Source organism: Pteropus medius, unplaced genomic scaffold (genome assembly GCF_902729225.1).
Source record: "Pteropus medius unplaced genomic scaffold, Ma_sr-lr_union100, whole genome shotgun sequence".
NCBI lineage: Eukaryota > Metazoa > Chordata > Mammalia > Chiroptera > Pteropodidae > Pteropus > Pteropus medius.
Window position 1 is genome coordinate 647,762 of NW_024346065.1, and position 18,656 is coordinate 666,417.

The following is an 18,656-nucleotide window of genomic DNA, read 5'->3' on the forward strand; positions in this document are numbered from 1 at the left end:
GAATAGGTTTACAAGCTCTTTGTCTTTCCAGGCTCATTTTGCAGAGGGAGAAGCACTTCCATTACCTGAAAAGAGGCCTTCGACAGCTGACAGATGCCTATGAGGTAAACACACTGTTCAAGAGCTCTTTCTATCGAATTAGCAGCTAGATCGTTCTCCTTTTTTCCTATTTGAACGTAAAAGACTTATGAGCCTGACCTCTCGCAGGTTCACTCTTTATACCATGTGGCTCTGGCAGGAACCAGGTACACAGGAGCCAGGTTCCTCAGAGCTGGAAGTCTCACCCTGAAAGGGCAGAACCGGATCTCTTCTTATCTTGTCCTCCCTCAGAGTTCATGGAGCACCCTAGATGGGGTGGGTTTTCTTCCTCCATTAGATCACAGCTGAGAGGTTCACATGCTTTCTTTTAGATACCCCTGAAAGGCTACCTGTTCATTCCTAGCCCTTTGCCCTATAAGCTGTCTAATTCCTATGCTGGCCAAAGGATCAGTATATAAATCCCAGAGAGTATTACTGCAGCTTTCCACTATAAACATGCCCACTTTAAAAATCGTATTCCTCGGATCCCTAGGATTCCACATAGAGACCTTGGGGTGGCCGCAGTGGTGGTGGAGGAGGGGAGGGTGTTGGGAATGGGGCTGAGTTGCAGGCAGAGGGTGAATGTGAACCGGAGGGTGCCGAACTTCCTGCCCTACTTTACAAAGAGCAGCGCTTCTCTTAATTTGCTTTTTATTTTGGATTGTATATTTGATTATTTACTACAAGGATTGACCAGCTCAAATGCCTAAGACCCAAGTATGTAGCACAAATAAGAGAATCGGGCTGGGGGAAGCCTGAGACAGACCAGAGGCCCCATGTTTTTACTCTGTTCCTGCCCATTGTTGCCATCCAGGAATGCAAACCCAGGGTTGCCAGGTCTGGCTCTGTCTGGCTCTCTCTCTTCCTCTCTTTTTTCCAAATGAAGTCAGTAATCCAGATTTCTACGTGAATTTCCTAATGCTTAAATGTTGCAACCAATTCCAATTAAACACAATTCCAATAAGCACAACACTACAGGGAGCAAGCAGAATACATCCATAGCTAGATTTGTCCTTGGGCTCCAAGTGTTTAATCCTTGACTCAAATCCTCGATGGTTAGAATCCAGTCAGCCCTGATGCAATTAATGCCATACCAGCTGACATTTCAATGAACAGTGTGCTAAAAGCTTACCATGCATTATCTCATTAATCCTCACAGTTACTCCATGTGGTAGGTAAGTTTTTACTCCATGGGGTAGGTGAGTATTTTTCCTAGATAAGGAAACAGGCACAGCAAGATGAAATAATTTGCTCAAAGGCACCTAGCAAGAGAAGGAGCTGGGACTCAAACTCTAGGCAGGCCAAATTCATAGCGGTGTCTTCGGTCACCACCCAGACTGCCCCCCAGGTGGCAGGCTAGCCATAGCACATTTATGGAGAGGGTAGCCTGGGCTAATGGAGAGAGCATTGGCTTGGGAGTCCAGAAACCTGGGTTCTCGTTTCATCTCTGGCATTTACTGTCTTTGTAATCTTGGAAAAAGTCTCTCTCTAGACCGCATTTGTGTACTTTTAATCTGTAAAATAGGGGCAGTAATACTACCTGACTGCCCAGGCTTCAATGCTCAATACATATTTCTGGCTTGAATTAGGATCAAGTTCTGTTCATATATCATCTTTGTAAGCCTTTCCCAGCGCCTCCATGTGCTCCCTCAGGACTGTGTTTCTGCGCGTTACAGCATTTATCAAGGTATAGGTACACATGTGTTATGTTGCATCTTGTTCCAGAAAAACATAGGTAATTTCTACTTATGTACCTGTCTGGTGCCCTCTTCCTCTACAGATAACTACACACATTCTATATCCCAAGCAACTCAAGAATAGGGACTGAATTTTATTCATTATTGTACCTCCAATATTTAATACAGTACTTGGCACAAAGTAGATACTTATTAAATATTTGTTTAATCAGTGAATGAGTTAATCCAGGAAATCTCTTTCTGAGATTATGTACCTCTGGGTCTATACTGAGAAAATAGCAGCACTTCCTAGCATGTGAGAAATCGTCTGCTCAACCTTTCTTAGGTGGCTGTTGGGGAAGGACCCTTTGGGTTCAAGGTGAACTTTGTCCCATTTTCCTTTTCTCACATATGGTTCTTTCAGCTCCTGGCTAAGCCCACAAAGCAAAGCGTCCTTCATTCACTGATTGTTCATAGGGTACCCTCCTCCCCCTTGCCAGGCTGCCAGGAGTGAGACAGATGTCTTCTTGTCAGCAGTGTCTTGGAATGATTCTGAATAAGGGGTGTATTTTCTCCCCGTCCGTTGCACAGTGTCTGGATGCCAGCCGCCCATGGCTCTGCTATTGGATCCTGCACAGCTTGGAACTGCTAGACGAACCCATCCCCCAGATGGTGGCAACAGAGTGAGTCTGGCTTTGGGGAATCTAAGGTTTTCTCTGGAGTTATATTTTGAGTTGGGGTGCTTTTTGTTTTGTTTCTGTTTTATTTATTTTAAATGAAAAATAAGAGTGCTTCAAAGAAATATTTGCTCTTCTCATGACCTCAGTAACTTCCTGAAACTCCCCCTCTTTGGAAGCCTATTGTAAGCTCATGCATAGAAAAAGACTTTGAACTCTCAAGAGAAGGATTCTGATTTCTTCTATAGCCTTTTCTTTTAGCTCTTGTTCTGGTCTATGAGAAAATCCTTTATCATCAACTGTGAGAGACATGATTTTGCCAGAAAGTACAGTATGCTTTTGAATAGCTTTTGTGGGAAAGCATGTGACAACCCAACGAACAAAATGCCTTTGCCTTCCATAAACACCTCCACAGAAGTCCCTCCTCACCAGTGCCCGGGGTACAACGTGGCCATCTTCCCAAACTTTTGGTACAGACGACATTCTCAGTGTGGCACCTCATCCTTAGAAGCTCAATTTATATGTTAAAGAAGAAACTAATTATCACGCCAGTCTTAGGGATACCTGGGGGAGGAAGGGGCAGCCAGGAATTGGATCTAATGCTCCAGTTCTCAGAGAAAGCATGTCCCCTCGGCAGCAACTTGAGTTCATCTACCCCCTGCTGGTGCTCCTGAGGGAGAGGAGTCTGGGAGGGAAGGCCTCTGAGCCAGGTTGGTTTTTCGCAGCACACAGGGGTAGCTGTACCAGTTTGCTTTGAGGCTAGCCTGTGCTCCTCCCTGGCCACAGTGCCATGGGTCACATTGTCAGGTCGGAAGAACAGATCCACTCATTGTCTTATTCATTCTGTCTTAACAATAACCTCTCATTCTTGCCTTCCTGAGCAGGGTGCCTTGTGATAAATGTGGATAGGGAAGATAGTAATTAGGCCATTAACGCTTGTGATGTATACGATGCTTAGAGGGAGAGGGAAAATGTGCATTGTCTTCCTCAACATGATGCTGCCACAGGCCTCGTTGCTTTTAGCTCTGGAAGTAGAGTTGGATACAGTTTTTGCAGTAACAGGAATTTGATTCTCAAAGTAAATCCCCGTGTGTTTTTGAAATACCAGTTGGAGGTTGTGGATTGTTAGGGAAGTTTCTCCCCCATATATAACACAATCAGGATGTTCAGGAATGGGAAAGTTGCATGTGTGAGAAGAAAAAGGAAATGGGATTGTGAGAGTGAAGTACACATGCCCCCTAGAGGAGATGTAGACCCATCGGAAGTGGGAAGATAGTGTTTAAGGGGGATCCTTGGGTCAGCATTGATTTTGAGTTTTTTTCTAGGTTCTATATTTGGCGTTTTATAGGTAAGGCTTTTCTGAGGAAGTGTCAGAGCAGTTTTTGTGGCAACATCAGGTAGGAAGAGAGGACCCCTTAAACAAGTTTTTCACACTGAACGTTTGAAGACAGTGTGGGAATGCTTTAAAGTATGTTTAAAGTTTAAGTAAATTACAGTGCAGTGCATACAATGTAATACTGTGCAGCTATTTAAAAATTAAAAAGTTAACTATGTTGACTAGACTTATTGTGTGGATCATTTTGCAATATATACAAATATCAAATCATTATGTTGTACATCTGAAACTAATATGTTATATGTGAGTTATACCTCAATAAAAAATTTACATATGTATAAACATGTATATTTGTATATAAAATGTGTATATTTAAATAGATATGTTCATGATTTAAGTGCAAAAGGTAGTTAAGAGGTTTCACTTATATAGATTAAAAATATAAAAATTATATGCATAGAGAAAAACAGAAGGATATATATATACATGGTAGTACTTATTTCTGGATAGTGGGGTTAAAGGTGATTTTTTTCTTTTTTTCTAAGCTTATTTGCATTTTCTAAAATTTCTACAATGACCCTTTATTGTTTTATAATTAAAAGAGTGTATTAAAACTGAAAAGTTGATTTGTCCTCTTTTCAAGAACCACTCGATAATTAATGACTAAGCATTGATTTAACAAACTTTTCAAGAACCACTCGATAATTAATGACTGAGCATTGATTTAACAAACTTTTAAAGAATTACTTAGACTTTCCAATAATGTATTTTTGTCTTATGCTTAGCAGGCAGTTCATTCTAGGTGCAAATAATATTTGTTATGAACAGAGCATAGTAGCTCTGACCTATAAAGAAATAAACTATTTGTAAGATAGATAAATTTTAATGCCTTATATAAAAATATGGGGATTTGGTTTTTTTAGACTACCTGATATAAGATATTGCCTTTTTATTTATTTTGCATAGGGAACAGAAATGCTTTGAACATGTGGTAGGTTTTTTCTTCTTCTTCATACAAATATTAAGGTGATTTAGAGGCTGAGTTTAGCTTTGGAATTTTATAAGATTTCTTACCCTTTCCCCCCCACTCCTTCACCTAATACACAACACACACACAAGTACATCTCTCTCTTTCTTATTCTGTCCACTGTTGTGCTTCTATTTGTTTAGGGAACACTATGCCAAGCTAAGTTTCCCCTAGTGGACAAAATTACTTTTGTCAGCGTGTGTGTGTGTGTGTGTGTGTGTGTGTGTGTGTGTGCGTGTGTGCGCGTGCGTGCGTGCGCGCGCGCGCTGACCGAAGCCAGCAAAGCCAGGCTTTTACTGCTGGTGTCAGACCTTTTTGAGAATAATATAATTACAGATAGGAATTTAGCTTACTTCTCTTAAGAGATTGTATCCACACATGTGTATGTGTTTACCTGAAATAAATTAGCATTTTGGAACCAGACTCAGTACATTGCTTTGTTAATGATTTTAGCACTGAAGGCAGCATCCTTTAATGAGAATCCCATGCTTTGTTATTGAAAGCCACTTTAATGAAATGTACAGAGTGAAATGAAAATCACAGGGAGACTGCTGCACTGTTAAGTTAGGTTTTTAGCTTCTGTAATATCTAAAAATTATATTTAACTTAAAAATATTGTTTTAGGACTTTTCTGCTTATAAAATTTTCCCAAAGATTAAAGTATTCATATACCAATGTTTTATTTCCATTCCAAAAGGTTTTTAGTAACTGTTCCCCTGAATTACTCCTTAAAGTATTTTTCCTTTTAATTTTTAAATTTTAAAATGATTTGTCTGTTTCCTTACCTTTTAATGAGGGTACCTTATCTAGTCATTTGTCTTCTAGGCATTTTTTGGCGAGCTCCTGCTGGTGTCTATCTAGTGGGTAGAGGCCAGGGATTCTACTAAACGTACTCCACAAAAAGGATCCAGCTCCAAATGTCAAAACTACCAAGATGGGGAAACCGTTCTCTAAAATAACCAACTTTAGATTTGACCACACATCCGAGACAGCAGCACCCAGAGAATTGTCAGCGCTTAATGGAGTTAGATAACCTGTCACACTCTACAGGCGCAGTGGCCTTCTAGGATGCTAATCAACAAGACAGCCTGTCTGTCTTTTACCTGTTCATTGCGGTATCTACCTAGGGGAGTTTTCCTCTCCCTTGTAGTATTAAGCTGAAGCTGTTTTACAGGATGAAATTTGAAAGACAGTACTAGAAGAAGCCTGATGTCAACTCATTCATCTTGCGTTTGCATCTACTCCTGAGCCATTCTGCTCAAGGATGACTATTCCTATTTACAGAGCTATAATCTTGGTAACTTATTCTAGGCCTTAAGTCTGCCTGTGGTAACCTATTCTTGTGCTGAAGTTTTTCTTAAATCTAACCTAAAATCTTCTTGAGGCAGATTAACTTCAATTTTTGTTCATTTACCAGACACTTTGTATGCTACCTTTTATATACTAGAGGTATTTTGCTAGGGTAGCATCCTCACTGTGGTTGTCTGTAATATTAATCCTTTTAATAATCTTTATATTTAGCTGTTTTACCACTCTAATCTGAACTTCCTTTGAGTTGGAAAATGGAGTCTTGAGCCAGATAGAGTTCTGACCTACACTGTGCTTATGATGCTTTTAACGAGAGTTTTTGTTATTGCTGTTTACAACTCATGAGTCCTAACCTCTCGTCCTTTTTTTGCTATATTCCTAGTCCTTTCTCATCTTCTATTTATATATTTTATCCATCTCCACTCCTGCCTCCCCCATGTATGTTTGTTACTTGCTACTTCTACCTATTTCATTTGTTTTATTCTTATATTTTAGCTTCTGATTTGTTGTATACTATTGTGGACTTACTTCTCATCTTGGAGGTATTTCCCTGCTCATTTTCTATTATTGTAATACTCATTGTACATGCTTTTGTGTCCTTCCTCTAAGTTGGTGACAGTGATATCCAGAATCGACCACATTAGGTCAGTTCTCAACTATCACCTAAAAGTCTGAGTAAACTCCTTATAAGGCTGACAGTAAATCATTGATACTCTTGCTTTGAACCTGGTCCTCTTACAAGTTTTACGTACTCTTTAATAGTTGAATGACAGAGCACTGGTGTCTAATAGAACTCTCCACGTTGCTGGAAATGTTCTGTATTTTGTGGTAGCCACTGGTGACATGTAGGAGCAGTTGCAATGTAGCTTGTGTGACCGAGGAGCTAAATTTTAAATTTAATTTAAATTAAAATTTAAATAGCCTCATATGGCTAGTGTCTACCTATTGGACAGTACAGATCTATTGCATTGCTACCAAAAATGTGACATTCCCAGACCATCACCTGGGAGCTTGCTAGAAATGCGGTATCTCAGACTCTACTGACCTAGATCTGCATTTTAATACGATCAGAGGTAATTTCTATGTGTGCTCAAGTTTAAGAAGCACTGATATTTGGCTGTACATTGGAGTCACATGGGGAGTTTTAACAAATATTGCCGCCTGGGTCCCAAACTCAGTGATTCTGATATAATTGGTATTAGGCCTGGGCATTGGGATTTGTTAAAAATATCCCCAAGTGATTCTAATTGCACAGCAAAAATTTGTGGTACTCAAACTGTGTGTGTATCCAAATCACCTGGGAATTTAATAAAAATACAGAGTCCCAGGCTCTGTCCTGCTTCAGCAAGCTTGTATCTGTATATTCTTTACTAGCTTTCCAGTGATTCTGATACACACATTTTGGATTTGAAAATCCCTGATCTAGAAGATAGTTTCCTACTTTGTTGGTAATCTAAAATGAAATACCTTGCTGATTTGAAAGAAAATTGATTTGCTACGTCTTTTAGTTATATGACTAAATGAATGATTTATGAATACTTGATTTTTTACAAAGTGTGCCACTCTTGGTGTTTGCATAGCATTTCCTGCTTGTTGTATTATTATTATTATTATTATTATTATTATTATTTGATGAATTTCTGATCTCTAAGATAAGTCCCCCCGCCCTTTTGCCAGATAGAAGTATCATTCACATTTTGGTTTTCAGAATTGCTAAGCATTCTGCTGATGACAGCTGGTAGTTTCATGGTCAGTTTGCCAGTTCCTTAAGGTGCAACTTGGAAAGTCTCTGGATCAGAATGTTCCATAATGTGGAAGTGTCTGAGAGTCGAGAAAAGTCCAACCCCTTGTCCCCCAGCATAGCCCCATGGACGGGGGCAGTCAGATGCAGCCTGTCAGCTAAAGGGAGGCTGGCGTGGAGGGATGATTTAGAGGCGTCTGGTACATTTTGATCCCAGCTCATTCCAGATTGTAGGTTGCGGGGTTAGAAGGGTTGTACTTGGCATGACTCTGTCTTGGGACCTGGGAAAGAGAATGGATAACTGTGTGACTCTCTTTTCTTTAATGTGCTGTTAAGTTTTGTATCAGTTACAACCTTTTGTTTTTGTGCTTTAGAACACTTTTTATATGCTAATGCAGCCATACTTTGTCAGGGCATGAATTTATTAGTTACTCATTTCTGGGAAATGCGATAGGAATTGATGAAGGTTTGGAAAATACGTTAGGAACAAACTCATTTTCTCTATGAAAATTAATTGCTATTAAAAATGTGCCACAAAACTGTCTCCCTTCTCTAATGACCAACTTCAGTTTCAATCCTTGTGTTTCCTACAGTAAAATTTTAGGTGCAAATAGAAGTGAATGTGTATAGTTTTTGACTTGTGATGATTTCAAGTCAGCAGCATTTTTCTATTGCTGTCCCTGTCCAGATAATGGAGGATCCGAAATCAAAAGTAATCAAATATGTCGTGGGAAAGCAGTAATAAACTGTCTTAGTGGAGATTAACTAGACTGTATGGTCCCTGGCAGCTATAGATAAGACAGAATGAGATGAAAGAGCCCAGAAAAGAAGGCTGTGTGAGCACTTGAAGGACACAGATTTGCACCTTGTCCTCTTAAACGGAGGCCTGTCCTTATAGGAAACCTGATCCTGGCTGAGTTGTGGGGAAACAACTTGATAACCGGGACTTTCCTGGGGCACCCCTTTCTGGCGAGCTTCAGAGGACTTTGATCAAATAGGGGCTCTCTTGGTTTCACCTGAACCGAGAATGTAACTTCTGGACAGACCGATGCCTGGCTTAGAGACAGGGGCTTGAAGGCAAACCCTCACGAAACAGTTTCCCTCAGTGGGGGAACTGGAGCCTCTGTGGATCAGTGTGAAAAATTCTCCCAGAGCCCACAGACTGGGATGCATTCTTGTGATTTGAGTCAGCGGTTCTTAAGTTTGCCATGAATGGGGCGAGCGTGGTTCCCCTAACCGTGGAGGCAGACTCCTTAAAGGCTTGTTTTTTATCGGTTGAAGGAATGAAAATCAGTGGCCCACTGGGTGGGGCCTGGGTGGCAATGGGAGTGTGAAAGCCGCTCTTTAAATATTCTTGGTAGGTTTAGATGGTGGATCTAGACTATCACCTAGGTTAGTGTGGGAAGAAGCAGTTGAGCACCACCACAGTTTGAGGCTGAATTTTGGAAGATACCCAAAGGCACGGAGAAGGAGGCTGGTACCACAGCTCCAAGGTGGCAAATTCAGTGAAAATTATGGGAAAGATTTGGTCACAAAGCATGACACTTACCCCAGTTCTATGAAAATCTATTCCTGCCTGCTTATGTTCCTTGCTTCACTACTGACTAGGCAGATGCTTAAATATAAAACTCAGATAGGAGGGCGTACAATACTGGTAACAGCAGGGTACAGAGACCATTCGCAGGGGTTAACTATTTTCAATATGTATTTAGCAAGTGAGAGAAGATGTTTTTTTGTTTTCCTTTTTTGGGGGCAGAGTGGGATATTTGGAAAGGCATGGACTCTGGTGGAATTTGGTGTTTTGAAATTTATGCTCTCTGACATTGTTTTTCCCTCTGGCTGTCTGTATACCTAGTGTGTGCCATTTCCTGGAGCTGTGTCAAAGTCCAGAAGGTGGCTTTGGAGGAGGCCCTGGCCAATACCCACACCTTGCACCCACATACGCAGCAGTCAATGCACTATGCATCATTGGCACCGAGGAGGCCTATGACATCATTAACAGGTACAGCCAAAGCCAGCAGTGATGGAAACCTAGAAGGGCTCCCTTCCTGCTGACACGGCACTGACCATCGCTGTCTCCTGCCCGTCTCCCATTCGTTTCTCAGAGAGAAGCTTCTTCAGTATTTGTACTCGCTAAAGCAACCCGATGGCTCTTTTCTCATGCACGTTGGAGGTGAGGTGGATGTGAGGTGAGTGTGGTTTTTCTCAGGCTGCTGCATCAGTAGAGTCTAGAGTTTACCTGCCATTAGAGATGCCAAACCCAAGGAACAACATGGCAATCACACGCAGAATGACACGCAGGATGACGTGTTGGTGACACAGTATCATAATAATTGCAGATATGATACAGATGTCCTCAAGTGTCATTATCACTCGACTTCTTTTATGTAAATGTCAAAATATAAGTACTACAGAAACAAAATCAAATGGTTTTGTTTTAAAAGTTAAAAATACATTTATTTGCTATAAAATAATAGCCTAACATATAATAACTGTATTATGTCATATAATCTTTCATCTCTCTAAGATAGAAGGGAAGAAGAAAGCCAAGTAGGGACTTATTTATATTTATATTTTCTGAATGAATTTGATGAAATCATGAGAGTGTTTAACACCTGCATGAGAATTGCTTTGGGAGGTTCAAAAACGCTTATGGGCCAGCAGAGTGCAATGAAACAGACTTGTTTTAACTGATTGAAACCGGTTGGCTCAAAATAATTTTACTCAAGAATTATCTGATGTACCTAGCAAGTAGTTTATTCACCTGGCAGGAGGCTGCTAATGAAGCATATAGGGAATACACTGAATGAGTCATTTCTCAACAGCAAGGGACCATTGAGATTTTATACCAAATTCTTATTACTTAGTCTGAGAAATACATTTTTTAAAAAAAAAAATGAGGTTTCTATATCAAAGCCATCTTATCACCAATTTGTAAATGTATTTGCTTCTACACAGTTGATTAATATTCTGACTTAACCATTGGTTTGAAAGTATAAGGGAAGAAAAATACATGAAAGTTGTGGAACATAAAACACATTGCAGATAAAAGTAGATAATCAGGCTGCCTTTAGTAAAGGATTTCCTTCTATCTATAACCTGTCTGTTCAAACAAAAAATTAGTCTAGTTATCTACTGGAAAAACTTTCTTCACTCTCAACACTTCCAACACCAAATGTGTTTTTTTCCTCATATTAGACAATTTTGACATTTAACTACGCAGTTAGGACAGACCCCACGGGTTAAGGACTCAGTCCCACAAGACTGTCCCCACTTCAGATTCCAGTCACAAGTAATGTGTACCCAGGTTACCCACACTTCTGCCTGATTTAGCTATAAATCGGCGGTTTCCTTGGCCCCCTCTTTAGCTTCAATAATTTGCTAGAATGGCTCACAGAACTCAGGGAAACACTTTGCTATTACTGGCTTATTCTAAAGGTATTATAAAGGATACAAATTAACAATCAGGTGAATAGGTATATAAGGTGATGTCTGGAAGGGTCCAGAGCATAGGAACTTCTGTCCCTGTGAGGTTGGGGCATGCCACCCTCCTGGCAGGCACATGGATGCATTCTCCAACCCAGAAGCTCCCTGAGCCCCCAGGATTTTTATGTGGGTTTCATTAAGTAGGCATGACTGATGAAATCATTGGCCATTGGTGATTAACCCACTCTCCAGCCTCTTTCCTCTGTAGAGTGGGACTGAAGGTTCCAACCTTATAATCACATAGTTCCACTCTCTGGCAACCAGCCCACATCCTCCAGAAGTCACCTCATGTGCAAACTCAAGTGTGTTTGACTGGGGCTTGTTATAAATAACAAAAGGCTCCTATCACACCTATAACTCAGAACATTCCAAGGATTTTAGGAGCTCTGTGCCAAGCACTGGGGAGGAGACTAAATACATATATTTATTATATTACAATATATCAGTATCTGTTGTTAAAAGATAAACCAAGGCACATTTAAAATTTTAAGAGTTTATTTGAGCAAAAATTGGTTTGAATCAGGCAACATCCAATCTAGCGGATAGAAAGGAGCTCCAAGGAGCTATACAAAAAGACTTTTATAGGCACAAGGGAGCAGGGACAAAAAAGTTATACTAGGCAAAAAAGCAGATTGGTTATTGCAAAGTTACACTCCTCGAGGGCATGGAAGGAGTTTATCAGGCAGATGACCTAACTAGTGCTGATCTGGTGATTCCCTATTGACTGGTTGAAGATTCCATTTCTGGGAGAGCTGAATCTGTAACTTAGTATTAGTTTAGCATAAGTAACTCTGTTTTGGGTCTGTTTTTGTTTTTTTTTTTTTTTTTTTTTAACATGGTATAGGGAAACGAACCAGTATAACTATTGAGGAAGGCAGTACAGTATTGTGTTGATGCTTCTTAAGGGAAAAGTAAAAAAAAAAAATTTTGCCTACATGGTCACTATATGTTCATTCCTGTTCTATAGATATTCTAAGCAAATGTGTATAGTTTGAAATTTAGCTTTTTAAAATGTCTTGAGATTATTAGGTAAAGCAAACAAACCCTACAAGATCACTCTGGTATTTTATCCTATACTTAGGTGACAGAGTGTAGAGTGTATTCTAGAAAGGAGAATTTCAGTGTTCTTGAAGTGTCGAGAGCCTGGTGGACAGTGGTAGAATTGGACCTAGAAGGTCAGGCTCGGAACAGAATGAGGGGCTCTGAAATCTTAAGAAACCTGGACTGTATTTTAAGGTCAGTGGGAAGCCACTGACTAATTTTAAGTATGGAGTGATGTGCTCTGACTTGTATTTTATTAGTTCCCTAGTGGCAGTGCGTAGATTATAGTGTTTTAGTAAAAGTCTTCTGGTTTCAGGGCTGGAGGGGTGAAGGTAGCCCGGACAGGAGATTGATCCAGGTAACGGTTACTTGGAGTTGGGTGAGAGCAGCAAGGATGGAGAGTATTTGACAAATTTGAGAGATGTGATGACTAATTGGAGGGAGAGAGGAAGAAATTGCACCAAAAAGATGTATTTTGTTCCCTCCCCATTTGAGTGTGAGATCTAGGACTAGTGGCTTCTGGCATAATATCTCAGTTCTTCCATTTATGAGAGGCCAACTTTGTTTTTGGCCACCTCCCTACCTCAGAAGTTACATTAGGATTTAAGAGCAAATACTTCTGAACCCCTTTGAGAGGCTCCAGACCTGAAGGAAATGAGATCAGACCTTCGAAGTTGGCTTTTGGTAGATGATAACATTTTGCATAATTCAGCCTCTGCTGTGCCTTTGGCCAATGCGATTAGGCAGTTGAAAATGCTGGTAGAATAATAATGCTCGCAGCTTCTGAAGAGATCCCTTTGGAATACCTTAGTAAGTTGGGCTTAGTATTATGTCTGTATTGAATAATATGGAAACTAGACCCTTTTCCCTCCTTTTTCTATTTCTTAGGAGGCCTTATAAAAGGATTTGTAAGTAAAATTAGAATTTTTGTCTTCAACATAAAATGTTGGAGGTGCTGAGATGCTGGATATTTGAAAAAACCTGTAGAAGGGAAGAAAAGACAGTTTGTAGTTGTATTCCATAATAGAGGGAGAAGCTGAAATAAAAGGAATCCTGAGAAGAGTTAGGGCTGGAAAGATGGAATGGCAAGTATTATTCCAAATCTAGTAGAATACCGTTAAAAAAATAAAAAGACATTCTCTTTCTTTTTCATTTAAAAATGTGTATGTATGTGTGTGTGTACTGGTGGGGTGCTTGAAATCAAAGCTCCTTTCTCCCTTTAGAAGCCTAAGGAAATATGTCTGGGTAGGCCTATCTATTCCTGTTCCTCTTATTTGGTCTAAGTGGCCATTAGGGTCTGGTGAGCTTCTTTACAATGTGTTAGTTATAGAAAAAATATAGTCAACCTTTAATGTGTCCATGTCATAAACACAGAAATCCTGGACCTAAAATAGTACTGACATCTGAATGAATGAGCATATCAGAAATACCTGAATGACACCATGGAATTTTGGGAACCATTATAGGTCTTTGAAAGAAGAGCTGAATTCACTTTTGACATGAATTGATATGGCTGTTATTTCCTCTGATGGAGATTTGACCATGTGGAGGTAGGGAGAATAGAATGTCATGTTCTTTCACTGAAGCCATGCTGTGAGCAATTCTATCCAAAGAGAATGTCAGACCTCTCAGTCGGAGACCCAGGACTGACCATGTGCCAAGAGTGAGGACAGGAGGTGATTACAGCTTACTAGGCCGAGAGCACAATCCGCCCAAAAAGGTCAGCGAGCCTGATTTAGGATCTTCCTTGAAGCTTAACACTTTCCCCTCTATTTCTGTCGTTCCAGAAGTGCATACTGTGCCGCCTCGGTAGCTTCTCTGACCAACATCATCACCCCAGACCTCTTTGAGGGCACTGCTGAGTGGATAGCAAGGTGAGAGAAGCTGGGATTTGTCCTGGCTTCTTAGACAGAAGGTGGTCAAGACTTCTGAAAAACAAAGAAAATGGAAAAGGACTGGAAGGGAATATAAAATTATAAGAGATGTGTTAACGGTTATAGCATTGTGAGTTTCAAAAAAAAAAATACTTTTAAAGTTATATTTTTTCCAAATTTTCTTTAATGTTGTATTATAGTTTAGATCGGCAAAGATCAAAAACTTGGGTTACCAGTAATAGTGGGAGTCTACATGGATTTAACCAGTTTGGAGAGCAATTTGATAATATCTCCAAGTAGCCCTTGCTGATGACCCAGTAATTTCACTCCTTCAGAAACTCTCACACATATACGTGAAAGAGACAAAGATAGGACTTGTTTATAATAGCGAAAACCTGAAAACAAGTTAAATGTTTATAAGCTCAAAATGAATAAGTAAGTTTTGGTATAGTCACACTGGAATAAGATACAGCAGTTAAATGAACCAGAGCTACGTGTATCGATATGGATAAATCTCGAAAACAATGTCGAGTGAAAAAAAGGGATGTTAAAATGTGCCCATCAGCATATTCACTTAAAATTTGAAAATATGCAAAACAATTTTATATTATTTATGAGAAGAATCACATGTAATAATATAAAAACAAGCATGGGAATGATAAACACCGGGTTCAGGATGGTGATTATATCTGGAAAGAGAGCAAATGAAATGAGATCAGGGAGGCCTACGCGTTTCCAGAGGAGACTTCAACTCTATCTGTAATTATTTATTTCTTTAAAATATTTTTAAAAAAGAAACAACCCTGAGATGTATTTGGTTAAATCAAAGCTAGGCGTTAGATGCATGTATGCTGTATATATTATTTGCCATACTTTCCTAGATGCTTCATATATTTCATCATAAAAAAAAACCTCAAAAGATATAGTAGATACATACGTGCTATTTAAAATGATATCCAACTGTATTTTATTTTCTTTGCATTTTTATTTTTATCAAAGTAGAACTTATTACTATGAAAATATAATTTACAGCTAAACCAGATGATATACTATGAACATATTTACTTTTTTGTATAAATTTTATTTTCCTAGGATTAATCATTACCTCTTTTTTTTTAAGTATATGTGTCGTGAATTCATTCCTAAATTTTCTGCCAGAGCTATAAAATTACTCTTAATACAGTCAAACTCTTCAGGTAATGTATTGATTCTCTTTTGTGTGTGTATTTGTGTACGTGTACATGTGTATATGCGTGCATGTGTTTGTTCTGAGTTATCTGCCCTCCTGCGTAAGCCCGGACAGATTGCTCCCAGCTTGCTGCACAGCAGGCCTCCAGAAGCTTCTTTTCAGCATGAAATTTACTTCACTTCTCTCCTTTGTTGAAACTCTGTCCTTTTTCTTGGTTTACTGACTTATTGTAAGGAAGCCTGTGCCCCAATAGATAGATCCCTCAAAAGAACACTTGGGTGACATCTTTTAAAGATTTTATGTATATTTTTATTCTAGTCTCACATTTGATGGATAGGTTATTTAGTTAGAGATTTCTAAGTTGGAAACTGTATAAATTGTACTCCTTCAGAATCCTTATCTTTTGGCTTCCAGTGTCATTATTTAAAAGGTTGATAATAATAATAACCAACATTTACTGACTACTTGCTATGTAATACTCAGTAGTGGAGTAGCTACAGTTTAGAGATTGAGAGTTTAGACTTTTGGTTCTTTTTTATACTTTATTTTGCTCAGTTGAGATTTCCCATCTTTTTATCCATCACAAGTATATTTTTCTTCACTTCACGGAGGCAAATATATAATTATAATACCTGCCTTAAAGTCCTTGTCTGGTAATTTTAACATCTAGGTATCTTGGAGTTAGTACATCACATTCTCCTGAATCTGCATATGTCAGGTAATTTTTGGATTGTATCCTGGACATCGTGATGTTTTGTTGTAAAGACTAGATTCTGTTAGATTGTTCTAAAGAGTGTTGATGTTTTTATTTTAGCAGGCAATCAACTTGGTTAGACTCAAACTGCAGATTGTCACACCTGCTGGGCGTTAGTGGCTCAGCTCTCTGATCAGGTCTTGGTCAGAAGCCGCTTCTGGTTCGCTAATACCTGTGTGATTCAGGGGTCAGGTCAGATAGAAACTTAAATGAAGTTTAAATACTGAATTTGGGGTTTTCCTTCTCTGACTCTCCTCTTTCTGGGATTCTTCCTCAATTTCTGTCAGCCTGATTCATCTTACCAGAAAGATGGTAAGCTTTCTATTTGTGTCAGCTGCCTGCCCCTGACCCCCGACCTACTGCTGCCACCACTGGGTGACTAGCTGTCCTCATGGCAAACCAGGAATAGGGGAGGGAAGGGAAGGGACTGACTCTCCAACTTTCCAATCCCCACCAAAATCTGCCTGCCTCTTTTTCAGTCAGTCTAGCCCTCAAGAAGTTGTTTCGTGCATTTTGTCCAGAGTGTGTTGCTATTATTTGCAGGAGGATTGGATTGCTAGACACTTACTAGATGTGGAACTCCAACTGCTTGGGTTTGAATCCCAGTTCTGTCATTTATTAGCTTTGTGCCTTCTACATGTCATAGTTTCCTTATATGTCAGATGGTGTGATGTTGGATTTGATATTAAGCTGAAATACAAAGAAATTAAGTAACCAAAACCTGTTATGGTAACCACTGTGCTTCCTTCCTCCCAATGTCATTGTGTTCCCAATCTATTGTATGTTTTTTGTTTTATTTCTCTTTTTCTCTATCCCACTCCACCCCTCTCTAGAAGTTTCTGGAATCTTTATTCTTGCTCTTTGGAAACTTCATGCCGATGAACCATGATACGGATTTTTTTCATTCATTGTGCTGGGTACTCAGCAGGTATCTTCTTCTTCTTTTTTAAATTTTTATTTATTATTATTTATGCCTGTAGCACGTGGTCTTCTTAGGTGGTCTCCCATCCAAGTACTAACTAGGCCCGACCCTTCAGCAGGTGTCTTCAGCCTGGAATTGCATATACTTTAGTTCCAAGAAACTTTATTATATTTCTTCTCTTCCATTTTCTGTTTATTCTCTTTATAACATCTGTGAGTGGGTTGGTATTCTAATTTTGCAAACATTTTTTGCCTATTTTTCATCTCTTAACCTTTCTTATATACTTCTGAATGATTCCTTTACCTGTTTCTTCTAATCCTTCTGTTGGTTTTATTTTTGCAATTCTATTTTAAATTTAATAGAGCTTAGTTTATCCTTATTTATAAAAAAAGACCACTTCTTTTTTATATAGTATCCTGTTCTTGTTTCAGGAATATTTTATTCATGTGGTGTTTTATTTGGTATATAATATTTTATCTAAAGATATAACTTTAAAAAATTTACTTCTGTTCTCTGCATTATTTCCTCTAATTTATTTTTGTTTGTTTGTTTTGGTCTCTCTCTTTCATATTAGCGACTTTGCACAGATGTCTGGTGTTTAGGAGTCAAGTGCTGAAAAGCCGATGGGGAGCTGTGTGTGCCAGGGTGGGCTAGCGTCCAGCCATTCATCAGGGAATTCTCATATATCAATATCTGTAGAATTATTTCCTTGGGCTTATGAGTTTCTCTAGAGAAGAATCTTCTAAATTCCTGGTTGGCATATGACTTTGGCAGCCAGCTTTGTGAAATACTAGTAGGAAAAGGGGTTAGGGGTATTTGTGTACAGATGGTAGACTCTCACTTAATCCCCCTGCTCAGTACAGTGCCTCCTTCCTGCTCTCAACTGTGCTGGATGTCTTGGAATTCTACCTCTTAATTAATCCCCCGAAACCTCCCATCTTCTGCTGAGTTTGAGTACTTTTGCTGGGTACCAGGAGGTCTGATTCTTATATAAATTCGCAACCAGTCAAGTTGATTCAAATGCATCCTACTTTTTAGAGGTACCTTGTGTCTCCAGTCGCTGGGCCTTTCACTGGAGCAAATCGCCTTGCTTTCTATTGCTTTGCGCACAACTCCCCGGACTGGCTTAGGTTTCTCTATTCTGTTAAGTCAGTTATTTCTTCTCTCTCCCATTTTCCAGCTTTCACATTTTATCTCCTGTCTCTATTCACGTCTTCTTAAATTCTCTACCCTTGTGGGTTTGTCCCTTTTTAAATTTCTTTACTTACATGTTACTAGGCTATTGTGTTCCATCAATTATGTTTAGCTAAAAGACACTCCCAAAGAATTTTACTAAGTTGCTCCCATGCACGTAAAAACAAAGGGAAAGAAAGTAGGGGGAAAAATATATATGTATAGTGTGCATGTACCATGTACCTTTGTGCAGAGAGAGAGAGAGAGAGAGAAAGAGCCTAAGACACAGAAACTGACAGTGGTCACTTCTAGTGAGAGGGACTAGGAGGCCAGGGTAGACAGCAGACTGACTTTTCATTGTTTATTTTTATACC

At 39.3% G+C, this 18,656-nt stretch overlaps 1 protein-coding gene across 2 annotated transcripts in view; it reads left to right on the forward strand.

Moving 5' to 3' along the window:
* The window catches only part of FNTB (farnesyltransferase, CAAX box, subunit beta), a 58,060-nt gene that overhangs the window by 21,809 nt on the left and 17,595 nt on the right, over window positions 1-18,656 (forward strand). For both annotated transcript variants that reach the window (XM_039875237.1, XM_039875238.1), the window contains exons 3-7: window positions 32-104; window positions 2,346-2,437; window positions 9,699-9,845; window positions 9,949-10,032; window positions 14,158-14,244. In XM_039875237.1, coding sequence (XP_039731171.1) covers window positions 32-104; window positions 2,346-2,437; window positions 9,699-9,845; window positions 9,949-10,032; window positions 14,158-14,244 — 483 coding nt within the window. The remainder of the gene's footprint in view (window positions 1-31; window positions 105-2,345; window positions 2,438-9,698; window positions 9,846-9,948; window positions 10,033-14,157; window positions 14,245-18,656) is intronic.